Raw genomic sequence first — 13,651 nt, 5'->3', positions numbered from 1 at the left:
AAAATGATGTTTTTTTTTTATTGGGAAACATCTGTTTTGTATTAACATAGCAAACAAGCAGAGGAAATCTGCTGACTGTGTATCCAGGTTGCAAGTGGACATTAAGCACCAAAATGCGCAACATCAGCTGTGATGTATTTAGCAGTGACGTTTGACGACAAAATTATGTTACACATGACTGTTTATTGCCATCCTCCAAGTAAACATCAATGTACCTGAGTACAGCAGATCTTTAAAAGCACTGTATGACACAATTGAGCTAAAAGGATCAAGGGGGATGATGAAATATGAGGAAAAAACGACTGCTGCTAATCACTTAATCATGAGCACTCAAGCAACACTGTCCAAGTAATATTTCCTTTATCACATTGTAATTGACGATTAACCATACTGACTGCCATAGATAAAAAAAGGATTGTAATGAATCGAATGCTTGAACCAATGAAAAATTCTAAATACATACTGTACTTAGTGGCATAGTGGTATAGTGGCATAGTGATGAACATTTTTAACTCCCAGCACTGGGGCTTGGTGTTGAATTCTGGACCTGAAGTGCTATCTCTGTGGAGTTTATATGTTCTCCCTGTGTTTGTCTGGGTTCCCTTCAGGTGCTCCAATTTCCTCACACAGTCCAAAGACATCTTCATAGGGCTAGTTGGTTTCTGAGAAAATCAGCCCTGGTGTAATTGTGTGCATGTTTGCGTCTGTGTGTGCCTTGTGATGGACTGGTGTCCTGTTCAGGGTGTAACCTGCCTCGCACCCATTGGTTGCCTGGATAGGCTCCAGCAATTTGATTAAAGCTCCTATTCAAATCAACTTACATGTGCACATAGTGTATTTATACTCAAGAGTACAACAGTAGTGTCCCATTTGAGATGTGAACCCAGAAAGTGAAGGTGCTTTCCGAATTAACAAATTATTTTACTGTTACTATTCATTTATGATACATAAATAAATGTAAACTTAAACTGGTTATGTCTAGAGTGAAAAAAGTACTTTGGTGTAAAGATTGTCCAGGGTTCTTCCAAGCACTTGGATCAAAGAAGTTAAAAATGTCACATGGCCATGTCTGAGTAACAACAAAATAAAATAGAAAACAAGCACGCTTAATAGTTTGTTCAAATAATAAAGTTGCTTACCTCATTGTCCTGATGGTTAATTTCACACAGTGTAGACTGCTGCAACAGTACAGCCATGAGCCTGTAACAAATACAAGCAAAAAATGTATATTTTTTCATGATGGAAGTATGTGTGAATAGTGAATTTATTCCTTGAAAATGGAGCATGCTGGTTTCACTAAATATTAATAGGTGAGATTCAATTGATGCTGAAGAAACACTTATGCTGTTGGTTTCCCAACACATAGATGAAACTATTGTTTTTATTTGCATGAAAAACACATTGTTGAATAATATACCATTCACCACTAACTGAAGAATAAGGTTCCACTGAACCTCCACTGAAGGTTCACTTCACTGCAGAAAACACAACTGCATAAAATTGCTGAGTCTTTAATAACATACTATAATAGTATTTGATAAATTACTAGGATATGTAGCATAGTAAGTAGCCTATTATAATATACATCTTCTGTATAAAGTAAAGACTGAGAGAAAAGTCTTTTGACTTATTAAGCTTTGCTTAACATTGCAACAGAAACATATCATGATGGATGAAAATAAGCAAAGAAATAGGAAAATGTAAACATTTTAAGTAACACTCCTCTAACCTCTGATAAACTGGTTTACTCATTTATTATAGTGCAAATGGGAAGAAAACCAAAACAGTTTTAAATGTTTAGTATTCATAAGGATTAAATATTTAATTTTACTAGTCCATGTATTAGTTAAACATACATTTTTTTGTTTTTGACAATTAATATTTATGCTAATTTGTTGTTGAGTTGTCAGTTTTTTAAACAAGTCATTTCAATGTGTCTTTGAATGTGACTCCACAAAGAAGGTGTCGCACAACCTCTTAAGAAGCAGTTTTACTTAAATTAATAACAGTTCTAAAAAAATGCTGAAGCCCACTACTTCTCCACTTTGAAATTCTTGTCCACCCATCATTGAGCTCCACACCTCACAAGCTAGTCTGTCTGGTTTCATTATAACTTGGCATGAGTGATGTTAATGGAGATATAAACTACTGTGCATTTCTAGAAGGTCGTGTTCTGCAGATAAGACATCATTTTGAATGAGAAGTTGAGGAGAAATTTAACAATAGAAGTGTTAAATTCTTTTTAAATAGTGTCTTGCACTTGGTTTTTCATTCTGAGCATTATATTTTTTCCAGACTCACAGGTGCACAGTTTGAAGATATCTGAACAGTTCCACTATTATGTAGAAACACTGGTAATCATTCTTCAGCTTATCTTAAACATTAATAGTAAGCAACAATCCTTATTTTTTCCCAGTCATGAATCATATTCATGTTCTCTCTACATGTAGCTGTTGCCAGTGAATAGGATTCTGAAAATAGGCTTGGTAAAAGTAATGTATTTATTTAGAAAGAGAGCGAATGATTGTCTAATCAGCAGGATGAAAAGCAGTGGAGCAGCTGCCACGTTCCTGTTTCGAGCAAAGGTCTGTGGTCGCTATGGGGACCATGGAAGTCCTTCGAGTGAATCTAGACCTTGCTGTTACAGCAAATTATTAGCCTGACTCGCAATATCAGAAAATGTAATACCACCACACTTTTAATGTGTACAGAATTCTTGCTAGTTACTAATTGCATATGCACTCTACTATTTTCTTTACTTAACATCTTACATGTGTCTCGTGTGCTATATCATACTGTCTATATCATACAGTACTCGTGTTGTTAAATATGCAGATTATCCTTATGTAACACATACAGCTCTCCTTTAGGTTCCCTTTCTAGGTGTCTCAGTGCATGTGCCCTGTTACACTTTAGTAATGATGTATGGAGCAAGGATTCATTCGAACAGACAAATCACTCACTTGTATTGGTGCTGATCCTACATCCTAATAAAAAGCAATGTCCAATAAACCTGAGTAGATTTCAAAGACTTTAACATTCATATCCCTAAAGACTCTTCCATTATATGATAATTTTAGTGTACAAAATTGGAACATGACAATTTAATTGAAAAAGAACAAGGAAGGGCTAATTCTATGTTGAAAAGTGAAAAGGAAAAAAAAATCTCTAGGTATTCTTACAGTATATCATATAATAACATATATTTTTTGTCTGATTATTCTTAGCATACCTGAGGTCTGTCTCAGCGGTTGCAGCATGTAGGGGGAGTCGTCCATTTTTGTCTGATACATTTTGCTTGGCTCCATTTCTCAATAGGCATACACATCCTTCTAGCCATCCCTTTGAAAAGTAACAGGGAGCTCTTAAACCCAGTTCTTGTGCTCATTCATTTCATATATCCATAACTGACAGCATTCTTTGATTTACAATCTTTTAGAATACTTTAGAACAGTGGTTCTTAATCCTGGTCTTGGAGTTTTTGTTCTAACTGGCCTCTTAATCACTGGTACAAATTGCTGTCAGTAACTCATCTACTTGCTTCATTAAGCTTTTATGCACTCGGGTCTTGGTTTAAAGCGCGTTGTGTCCAACAATGTCAGAACACGGAACCTTATGCACTCTCGTCTAAAGTTGTTATGCAAGCATTTGCTCCCTTATTTCTGACTAGACAGCTCTTTACAGGTGATCAACTGAAAAACAGACATACTGTAGGTGGGAATGATAATGAATCAGACAATTCTCAGAGTACAGAAGACACAGGTGTTACAGTATGACTAGAATTCAGAACCACTGTAATGGGGTACCATATTTTTAACTAGGGTATTTTTTATACCAAGTCCACAAAAAAAGCATCTAGCATATCAGTTATGGGCTCTTGTTAGCACTTGGGTTTCAGCATCCAACTAAAATAAAAGCAGCAGACAAAGGAGCACTTGGGACTGAGAACCACTGCTTTAGTACTTTTAGTTTTATGTACAGTATTGGCAATATTGAATGTAGCGCTCATTTGAAGTATTTGGAGTACCAGATATGTTGCCAGAGAGAGAGAAGTCCTTCCACAGGCATCTTGAGTATTAATGGAGGCACCCATTTTTAACAGTAGTTTCACAGTGTCCACCTGCCGTCCAGAAACAGCATGCATCAGAGGTGTTGACCCTGTTGAAAAAGCAGTATAGAAATAAACTGATTTAAGGGATCCATCCGTTTGCCTTTCAATTCACATGTTAGCTGTGACATGCTGGCTGTGGTTGATCGGGACACTTTCCCAGGACATACTTACTAGCGGCGAATGCTGGATTACATATTCGAAACACCATGGCTGGCGGTCAGGATGTGAATCAATTCGCTCATCAGAAGATTATCAGTCCCACCGTGCGTAATTAAATCAGCACTTACCTTGTTCCAGCAGGTTATTTAAACCAGCTTTGACAGTACCTCCCTGCTTAGGCTTAGAGCTTTATTTATAAGGCTCAGTGTTTCTTTCATGCTACTTTATTTCCTAACTTGACTTACTGACTGTTCTTATGACTGCCGGATCCCCCCTTGTGCTTTCTAGCTGCTCGCATGTCTGTCTGCCTGCATTAGATTGCTCACACAACAGCTTTCTAGCTGCTCCTTGTGCAAGACCTGGATCACCTTGACCCTTGAATTCTGTCCTGTGCTACTGACTCCTTGTTTGGTGTCTGATTACACCTTTGTATTTCCCCTGTGCTTTCGTGAATTTCCCCCATTTGAACCCTTTTCTGTTTGACCATGGGTTCTCAAGAGTCTTTTTGCCTCTTGCCTGTAACCAACTGCTCGCATGTCTGTCTGCCTGCATAAGGATTCATCATCAGCCTAAACTGCTCACACTTCAAGGTTGGTACAAGAAAATTCATTCTCCTCGGCCCTGAAGTAGACTGTCAATCCTAAACCACACTAATGTAAGCATCTTACTTAACAACGAATGAAAAAATAAAAATGGTCATGGCCATGGTCATAAATACAAGTGTTTTATCTTCACTTGGTGGGCAATTTCACCAATCCCATGGTCAGGGGAAGATAATGTAACTCCAACTTTGTCTATTAAAATCATGTACTTTTTATAACTTGGAATTGATCAATGTTCTGCCGATCATTTCTTAGCTTTCATTATTTTAATTATTTAAACGACAGTATATTTTGAAAATAGTTCTTTCGTATTTTATTATTATACTTCTTGACAGGCAAAATACACAAATATAACTAGTCCTACCACACAATCACAGACTCAAATACTTTTCGAACAAAATTATGTACAGTACAGTTTGAGAGCAGTACAACAGCAATTATCAGATGAAATAAAAATGAGTCTGGCTGTCAAACAGCTGTTAACATTTCCTCAAGGATGCTGCATCAACAGAGGGAAGACGTTTACGGGCAAGGTATAACAATCTTGTTGCTCCTGGAAGAAGTGAAGACAGTCTCAACAGGCATTTCACTTTGAGTTTGGAAGTTAAAGGCTGACTATTTCCAGGTCTTTTTTTTGTCTTATTTTAATCTACAGGTCTTGCTTTTACAGTGTATCAGACTCAATAAATGCCTTACCTTCACTATCACAGCATTCCAAGATGGAGGGATCCTCACGAATTATGGCCGTTAAGGTGTTGACATCTCCATTAGCAGCTGCCTGATACACAACATTCAGGTCAACTTCCTCAGCTGAATCTCCTGGTTCACATAGAGGCACAAATTAGTTCAAAACCCTAATACCTTAAACCTAATAACCACATCCGAAACTCTGCCAAAAGATGAAATAAACTATAATGACCTGTGCATTTTCCTTTTTGTGACTGTTTGTTCTTTCTCTTAGTATTTTACTATAAATTACCTCCTTAAAATGCAGGCAGTAAAATAAAAAAACTATGAAGGACCATGACTTTAGAAATGCAGTAAGAAAATGTACTGTATCATTTTTTAAACATACATACTGAATGCAAAACTCAAAATTATTGTCAAGATCTACATTCCTGTTTTGTCTTGATTTTTTATAAAGCATATTATGCTTACATTGGATTTAAAACATCTCACAATTGTCAACAGCAGTTAGAAAAAATTGGCAATAAGACATAATTAATGCATTTAATTTGCATTAAAAGTGATAAAATAATAGTGCCTCCCAAAGCACAACATAAAAAGAATAATTAAAGATGGCTGGATCCCTGATCTGTTATCAGAAAAGAAGAGAAACAAAAATGAACAAATTAAATTTTAAAGCCAACACCTGAAGGTTACAGTATGTGTTTGAGAGACAGGAGGAAAATCAGTTTATTGACATTATTATTTCAATTATTATTTTAGGTATTGTAACTGAAAGCTTTTGGACAATAAATGGGAAATAACTGATTTATCAAGGGAATATTTCACTCAGAAATTTTCAAAGGCAGAAATAGGTAAGGCTAAGGAATAACAAACATTAAACAATTCTAGTATAAAAAAGCAGAAGTGTTACAAGGAGAAGAAGCACTAAAACAAATGGATGCATAACCCAACTAGAGATACAGTATTATTCATAGACTGTTAGTAACAGAACTTCAGCAGCCACTCAAGACATTGGTCAATTTGACTGGAACATTGCTAATGGAGAACAAAAAGGTATCAGTTAGGATGACCCCTAAATTCGGGAATTACTTTTGTTTTGTGCATGACTATACCAACTAGCAATTATAGGTGACTCTTTTTCACCTACCACAGGTAGGCAGAATCAAGAACAAAACATGATGCAGAGGAAACAACGGGAAACTACTGGGAGATAAATTTACATAAAAGGGATTATGGGAGTCTGGAACAAGCTACCCAGATTTATTGAATCTGATACATATACTGTAAATGTCTTTCAAGACATTGCTGTGTAAGATAATTAGATCAATTAGCTACTGGAATAAAGATGTGCTGGATGAGTTAAATGGCCTCCCCTTATTTGTAATTGTTCTTACATCTTTATTAATGAGAGACAGTCATTTTGAAAGCATTATTCCCACCTAATATCCCGATCTTGTCAGATCTCAGAAGCTAAGCAAGGATGTCAAACTTTGAGGTTGCAGGTGTAAGTGGTATTGGTGGACCAGTAGGTGGCACTCTTCCCCCCACACCACAAATTAAAACAAACCAATGCCAAAAGGGTTTGGTGACTGGCGGCGTCTTTTAAGGAAATTAAATATACAGTAGTAGCATTTTTACAGAACAAGGGTGTAAACTCTGATGTTTAAGCTAAATTCAAGTTTGGACTTGCAAAATGTATCCTCATCTTAATTTTCCTCTTAACTCCAGCACTGAAATAATAATTTCTCACTTCTCCATCCAGTCTGCTGTGTAGGGGGATGCTGGTACACGTCATCGCTGCCACTCTCCACTCAGGAGGGTGCTGCAATGTACTGTATACACCCCTCCCATATATGAAGCATTCTGGAAACTTTGGGATGAAAAGTGCTGTACAAATGCAATCAACTGTAATTATGAATGATTTAGTATTGTACTCGATTAGATGCAACAGGTGCTACTAAGAAATTATTTCTGAGGCCTGCAGAGTAAAAGCATTTGAAATGTGAACAAAAACAGTAATTCTGAACATGTCTGAACATCTGATTTGGCTTAAGTCATTTGGCTATATCACTGTAAATTTAAAATCAGTGACCATTACCAGAAAATAAATAGGAAAGGAAAGAGCTTATTATATTGAAGGATGGGAGAAAGCTTAAAAACTTTGATGGACTTTTTTTGTTTGTTTTTCTTTTCCAAATAATACACTATATCTACATTTTCAACTTGCTTGTTGTTAAAGCCCTCTTGGTAGCATGACAATATTACTGTCTGAAAATTATGAAAATGTTTTTGTTTCTTTTTCTAAAATTTTACTTGACATGTTGAAGTGGTTAGAAAATGGACTGATGGATAATGCAATGCATTTGGAATTTGACTTTAATGCTGGACTTTTAGTATTTACTGAGACATACAATTATGACTACAGCCTCTGTCGATTAACATGATGGATTGACATCATGAAGAACAAAGTTCTGACAATCTACTAAGTGGAAACAGATACTGATGGGCAAAATAAGAGGTACAGTTCCATGTGCAGTTGCACAATAAACTACAGAGGAGCACAGTGGCTAAGGCATGCACAGAACTCTGCATAAGAACCTGTTCTAAGTAACAGTATCTATCTAGGTCTCTCATATCTCTGTGTTTAAGGGCTCATTGTGGCTCAGGTGGCTGAAACAGGATTTAATTTTCTCACAGTGTAAGAGGTTGTCATAAGGGCATGTGACAGGTTACAGATAAGATGCCATTTGCTAGTAACTGAGTAATATGAGGATCTCATCTGCCCATGTCTTGACTAAATCCAGGGTATCACTCTATCAAGGGTATCAAGCTACTTTGTAGCTTGTTCCTGACTCCTGCAACCCTCTGTGTAAAGAAGTGTTTTCTGTTCTTAGTCTTAAATTTACTTCCATTTGTGCTTTCTACACATTGGAATCCTGAAGGAGTCATCTCGCTTCACTTTGTAAGTACTTTGAGGGACGTCTTACTGTACAACAAAATTAAGTTCCCTCACTTGATTTTTCTGTTGCAGTGTAAAAAGATTATTGCTCCTTTCCACTTTATTTAGACTGATTCCAAAGAAGCATTTTTTAGGAAATTTCCTATACAATGCTGATCTTCCTGTTCCTCAGTTCGCACTCTTAGAATTCAGTAACTGGAAAAAATCTGCACATAACCTGCAGATGTTAAAGTAATAGAGTAACCAGGAATGAATGGCTTCCTATCATACTGTATATAACCAAAAGTGTATTGAAAATCAGGGGGTAAATCAGTTGGACATGCTCAAAATTGAATTAAAATGTCTGTAGAAGTGTAAGGTGACTAAAATCTTGTTTTATTTGTAACAAAAGTTAGAGAAATGTAAAGGGAGAACTGCAGAAAGAAAGCCAGCTTTGTTTCAGAAATCATTATCACCTTCAGGCTAAGATGGGCTCATACCTTTTCACTTGTAAAATAAGATACACATACTTTACAGTACACAGACACCATGCAGGTTATGACAATGAACCCCAGAACTACATTATTAAAATGTTGTGTCCTTAAATAAAAAAAAAACACAATTTCAATACCGTTTTGTGGCATTGAAACATTGTTACTGAATTTGGAAAGGAAATAACATTTGAATTAATCATAAGTTACTTAATTTAAAATAATTTATTTACACATACCCAGTTGGGATTTGCTAGTTATTAATTGATTCATTTTTGCTGCTGTGGCCCTCCAGCTCAAGGGCAGGGATGGAAAACACAGATTGTCTCCTGCAGATCAGTGCAGCCAGCTGGCACCCTTCATGCTGTGAGCCTCAAAGTCCACAGAAGACTTTGCACTGATGTGATTAACTGTGCATTTCTCTCTCACAGCAAACTTACAGGTCTAACTTCTGGCCAGGCAGGAGGGACTGCTGTGACACACAAACTGGGGACAGTTTATCCAGCTCAACCAGTGGAACAGAATGGAAACATACTACAGCAGTGGTCTCAGACTAGGTTTCTGGAGGGCCTAGTGTCTTCTGTTATTTCTTTCATCCAAGCACTCGCCCACACAGTTGCTCTTATTATTTTAGTAATTTTAATGTTTTACCAGTGTCTGATGTTTTTTTGCTGGTTACTATACAGCACCTTTAATAAAGAAAATGGTTTGAGTAATTAACTACTGTATAAAAGACGTTAAGAAAATATCTAAATATATTCAGGAAAATAATTAGGTTATTACACAAGTTGGAACAAAAAAGAGAAAACACTAGACCTTCCACAAACTGAGCTTGAGACCTCTGCACAAAGGAATACTTGTAAAAGACAACAGAACATGCTAAGTGATAAACTATGCATTGTCTGTAAATTTCAGCATTTCACGTGTAACCTCTCATTCTGCTCTTGCTGAGGGTGACAAATATTTTTAAGCAGCAGAACCTTTTTATGATGCAAATGAGGTACTATTATATCGACTCATCCCTTTCATGTGGATACATAACATAATAAAAATGCAATATGTAACATAAAGGAAAAAGATGAGAAAATTCCCTCTTCTTAGAAAAAATATTCTGACATGATATCTCATACCTTTTCTCACTTGGGCAAATGTTCTTTGCAATTCAGCTATTTTAGAGAAATATATTTTATCATGATTCCGATACTTAAGTTGCTACAACCTTGAAACATCACAACAAATAATCTATTGTGTAATTAAATTCTTAGTCGTTAAATGCTAATATACTGTATATAATTTATAACTAATAGCATACAGATTGTGTTTCAAAGAGTTCCTTGGTTTCGATCCATCCAGTGTTAGAAAGCTGTTTATTCCTAGTTAGGGTTGTGACAACCTGGTGCCTATTGCAAAGCTACAATATAGGGTAGTAGGCAGGACAACACCCTGAATTGAATGCACACACACAATTTGCAGACACCAATTAACCTACTGTATACAGCATGTCTTCTGAACTAACCAGAGTACCCGATCAAAGCCCATACAGATACTGTACAGAAAGAGCCTCGTCAAACAGGAAGTACCCCAGTGTAGACAGAAATCCAGGCCCGAAGAGCTATGAGGCAGCATAATTAATTTAAACATCATGTATTCTGTATTTCTGTTTTTATTTCTTAAGAACCTGAGAATGGGTAATTCTACCAATCTCACTTTTTTTCCCAGCGGTTAATTGGTCCAAAAACCTAATCTAGCTGTTTCTTGATGAGCCAGGCTTCAATAGCATGTGTTGTTCCATACTTCCACAAGTCTTGGTGTAAACAAATATTTTGTTTTCAGTTTTAAATTTTAAAAATTTTACAATTTCCATATAGTTTCCACTATGTCAGTGCCTTTGAGGATTTTGAATACTCGAATCAGGTCCTTTAGTACTTTTCTCTGCTTTTCTTATTTTCTATTGTAAATGGGCATTTCTTAATGCAGTTTTAGCACAACCTTTTAGCTATAATAAAATTACTTGTAACAATGTATCCCAACATTCTGTTTTCCTTTATTGCTTACTCACATTGCCTGGGGTAATAAAATGATGTGTCAGCATAAACACCTACTGTAATTTTTTTATGTTTTTGCTACCTGCATGTAAAACTCAACAGATGCCACCATAACCAAAAAATGTATTCTACCAAGTTTTTTCCCAATTCTATATTTGGATTTAATTTTTTTGTTTTTGTTTTCCCAAGTTGTTTTGAATTTCTCCTGCTGTTTCTGCTGGGTTTTCTACTCCTTAAGCTAATTTTGAAATCATCTGGAAACCTGACTAATTTGTGAGCATTTCTAGAATCAAAGACAACATTGATATACATTGGGATTAGATGTAGTTCTAATACAGAACCATGGAGCATGCCACTAATTATATCATCGGTCTGAGCAGGTGTCCCTAATCTGTGCTCTATTTCTTGTCCATTAACCAATTCGTAAGACAAATACATGTATTACCACGAATGCCTATTGCCTGCAATTTCAGAATTAATCTTTTGTGAGAAACGTTTTGACCAAAAGCCATTTTAAAATCCAAAAAAAGTTCTGTTTGTATCCATTTCTCCTGTTGCTTGTTCAAAGAACTTATTGCTAGTTAAAAAATACCATTTTTAAATTTGTGTCAAATCTTTCTGACTGCCAAACAGGTGATCTGCTAATTAAGTTTGAATAATTGTTTCCACCACCTGCATGTAATAGCAGTCAGACTTTGTGATCTATAAATGTTTGGTTCAGGTTTTCCATTCTTTTTCTAGATAATTGTATTACATTACACTAGGAATCTTGAGTAAGTGCTGAAAGAGTTTCCTTAATGGTCTCATTTAAGTGCTTCTTGGTTGTTAATAAATAATTCTTTTAATTGAGTTCACTATAATCATTTCTGTTCTATGGCCTTCATTGATGTATGTTCTTCACAACTGTAAATTTAAACCCTTTGTCATGCAGAACCAGTTGTGTGTTGCAGAGAACAGCAGATCTTCAGAAGCCTCACCTCTTTAGGTGAATGCTAACTCAGTATGAGTAGACTGTACTGCTTTGACTATGCCCTGCAAAAGTCTTCAGACCCTTCCTATGTGAAATTCCAAAACAATGCAAACACATTGCTTAAATTAATGTTATTCAAAACCTAAAATCTCAAACTGGAGACACCTTAAGATAAGATTTGTCATAGTAAATGCCAGTACAAAGTAAAGAGAAAAAATGCAATTGAATATTGATTCCATAAATATACAGACCCTTGTTTTTGTACCCTTATACAGATCTTAGCCTTAATACTATACAACATTAAGCTGTTTTGAAAGCTCCCTGCTGTTCATGGTTGAATCTTTGCTTGGGTGCCAATACTTGCGTGAGGGACCTTTAAGCTATTATTAACAATGACAGAGGCCACTCAAATAATTGTGCTGTTTCTTAAAAAAAAATGTGTACCTAAATTAAGGAATGTATGGGGTAGGTTGTGCATAACACAAATGAATTGCCCATTCAAATTGTCTCTGCAAGCTTTAAATAAAAAAATGTAAAAACTGTGCAAAGGTCCAGTTACTTTTGCAAGGCACTTTGCAAATTTGCACTTGCACTTGCAAATCTTTCTTGCAGCTCCACAGCGTATAGTTCAATTGTTCATCAGAAATATCTACACAATTTTCTAAAAATGTCATATAATGAAAATAGTTTTGTAAATCCTTCACGATTGCAATGTGTATCCCAATCATTGCTCCCCCCCCCCTGTTTTTTGTTCAACATTGTTATAAAACATTCTTGGCTACCTCCAGTTTCTTGAAACTGCCAGTCCATGTAAAGAGTTAATGACAGCCGTGTGTCCCGACCTCATTTCAAATCTACCAGCAAATCTTATAGAAGTACAAATTATTGTATATTCCAGAGGAAAGCGCAGGCATTCAGAACAAAATCATTTGAAATTCAGCACTTTGTACACTTGTCATTTTGACTGTAACATTTACACACACAGCTGCTTACCTTTATGCTGATCAAATACAGAAGAGGAGCTGAACTCCATGGTTGGCTATTGCATTATTCGCAACCCCAACCTGCAAACACCTTCCTTAAGGCAGAACAATAATCCAGTCTTGCCTCAGTCAGCATTACTTGTGCCTTCCAGATGTAGACACAGTTTATTGATGTGCAAGCTTTTTGAGCTCTTCATAAGATTGAAATAATTTCAAAATGCCTCAGAGCCTGTGGTTGTCAAGGAGAAGGAGAGGGGGGTGAGGAAAAAAAGAATCCATTCAGCTCGCTTTATTTGGAATCGATCATCTTGACAAACACAAACAAGAAAAAAACAATCTCTCCTTAATTTTGAAGATCAGGGCTCAGACAAAATAATAATTTTCCTGATGAAGAAAAGATCCAATCCAAGAGGCAGTGCAGGGTAGCAGTGAGGCAGCAGGATTGCTTGTCTGAGGAAAAGCAGGCTATGAATGGGGATTCATGCCCTGCACTGAGCATGTGCAATTCTACAATGCAGCTTGGTAGCTGGTGTTTTCATTGTATGGTGAAAATGAGCAGAGTCATGTGCATTAGTATGCACCTTAACCACTTAGCCTCTGTAGAGTCTATTTTAGGGCTACTGTCCATGTTACAGCCAATAATATTAATCAACTTCCACTCT

The 13,651-nt window shown here is 36.3% G+C and overlaps 1 protein-coding gene across 3 annotated transcripts in view; it reads right to left on the bottom strand.

Annotated features, from left to right (window-relative positions):
* The window catches only part of ankrd55 (ankyrin repeat domain 55), a 36,682-nt gene extending 23,235 nt beyond the window's left edge, over positions 1-13,447 (bottom strand). Inside the window, exons 1-5 of one of the 3 annotated variants that reach the window (XM_006627095.3) lie at positions 13,000-13,447; positions 5,569-5,691; positions 4,028-4,158; positions 3,233-3,342; positions 1,140-1,200 (exon numbers count right to left, since the gene is read on the bottom strand). In XM_006627095.3, coding sequence (XP_006627158.1) covers positions 1,140-1,200; positions 3,233-3,342; positions 4,028-4,158; positions 5,569-5,691; positions 13,000-13,039 — 465 coding nt within the window. In that variant the 5' untranslated portion in view covers positions 13,040-13,447. Of the gene's footprint in view, positions 1-1,139; positions 1,201-3,232; positions 3,343-4,027; positions 4,159-5,568; positions 5,692-12,999 lie in introns of those variants that run through there. The other 2 variants (XM_015336996.2, XM_015337007.2) reach the window with 2 other exon arrangements.
* Positions 13,448-13,651: the final 204 nt, after the last annotated feature.

This window comes from Lepisosteus oculatus, chromosome 3, assembly GCF_040954835.1.
Source record: "Lepisosteus oculatus isolate fLepOcu1 chromosome 3, fLepOcu1.hap2, whole genome shotgun sequence".
Lineage (NCBI taxonomy): Eukaryota > Metazoa > Chordata > Actinopteri > Semionotiformes > Lepisosteidae > Lepisosteus > Lepisosteus oculatus.
Note: the sequence above shows the minus strand (reverse complement) of the source record. Positions and strands in the feature narration are given on the sequence as shown.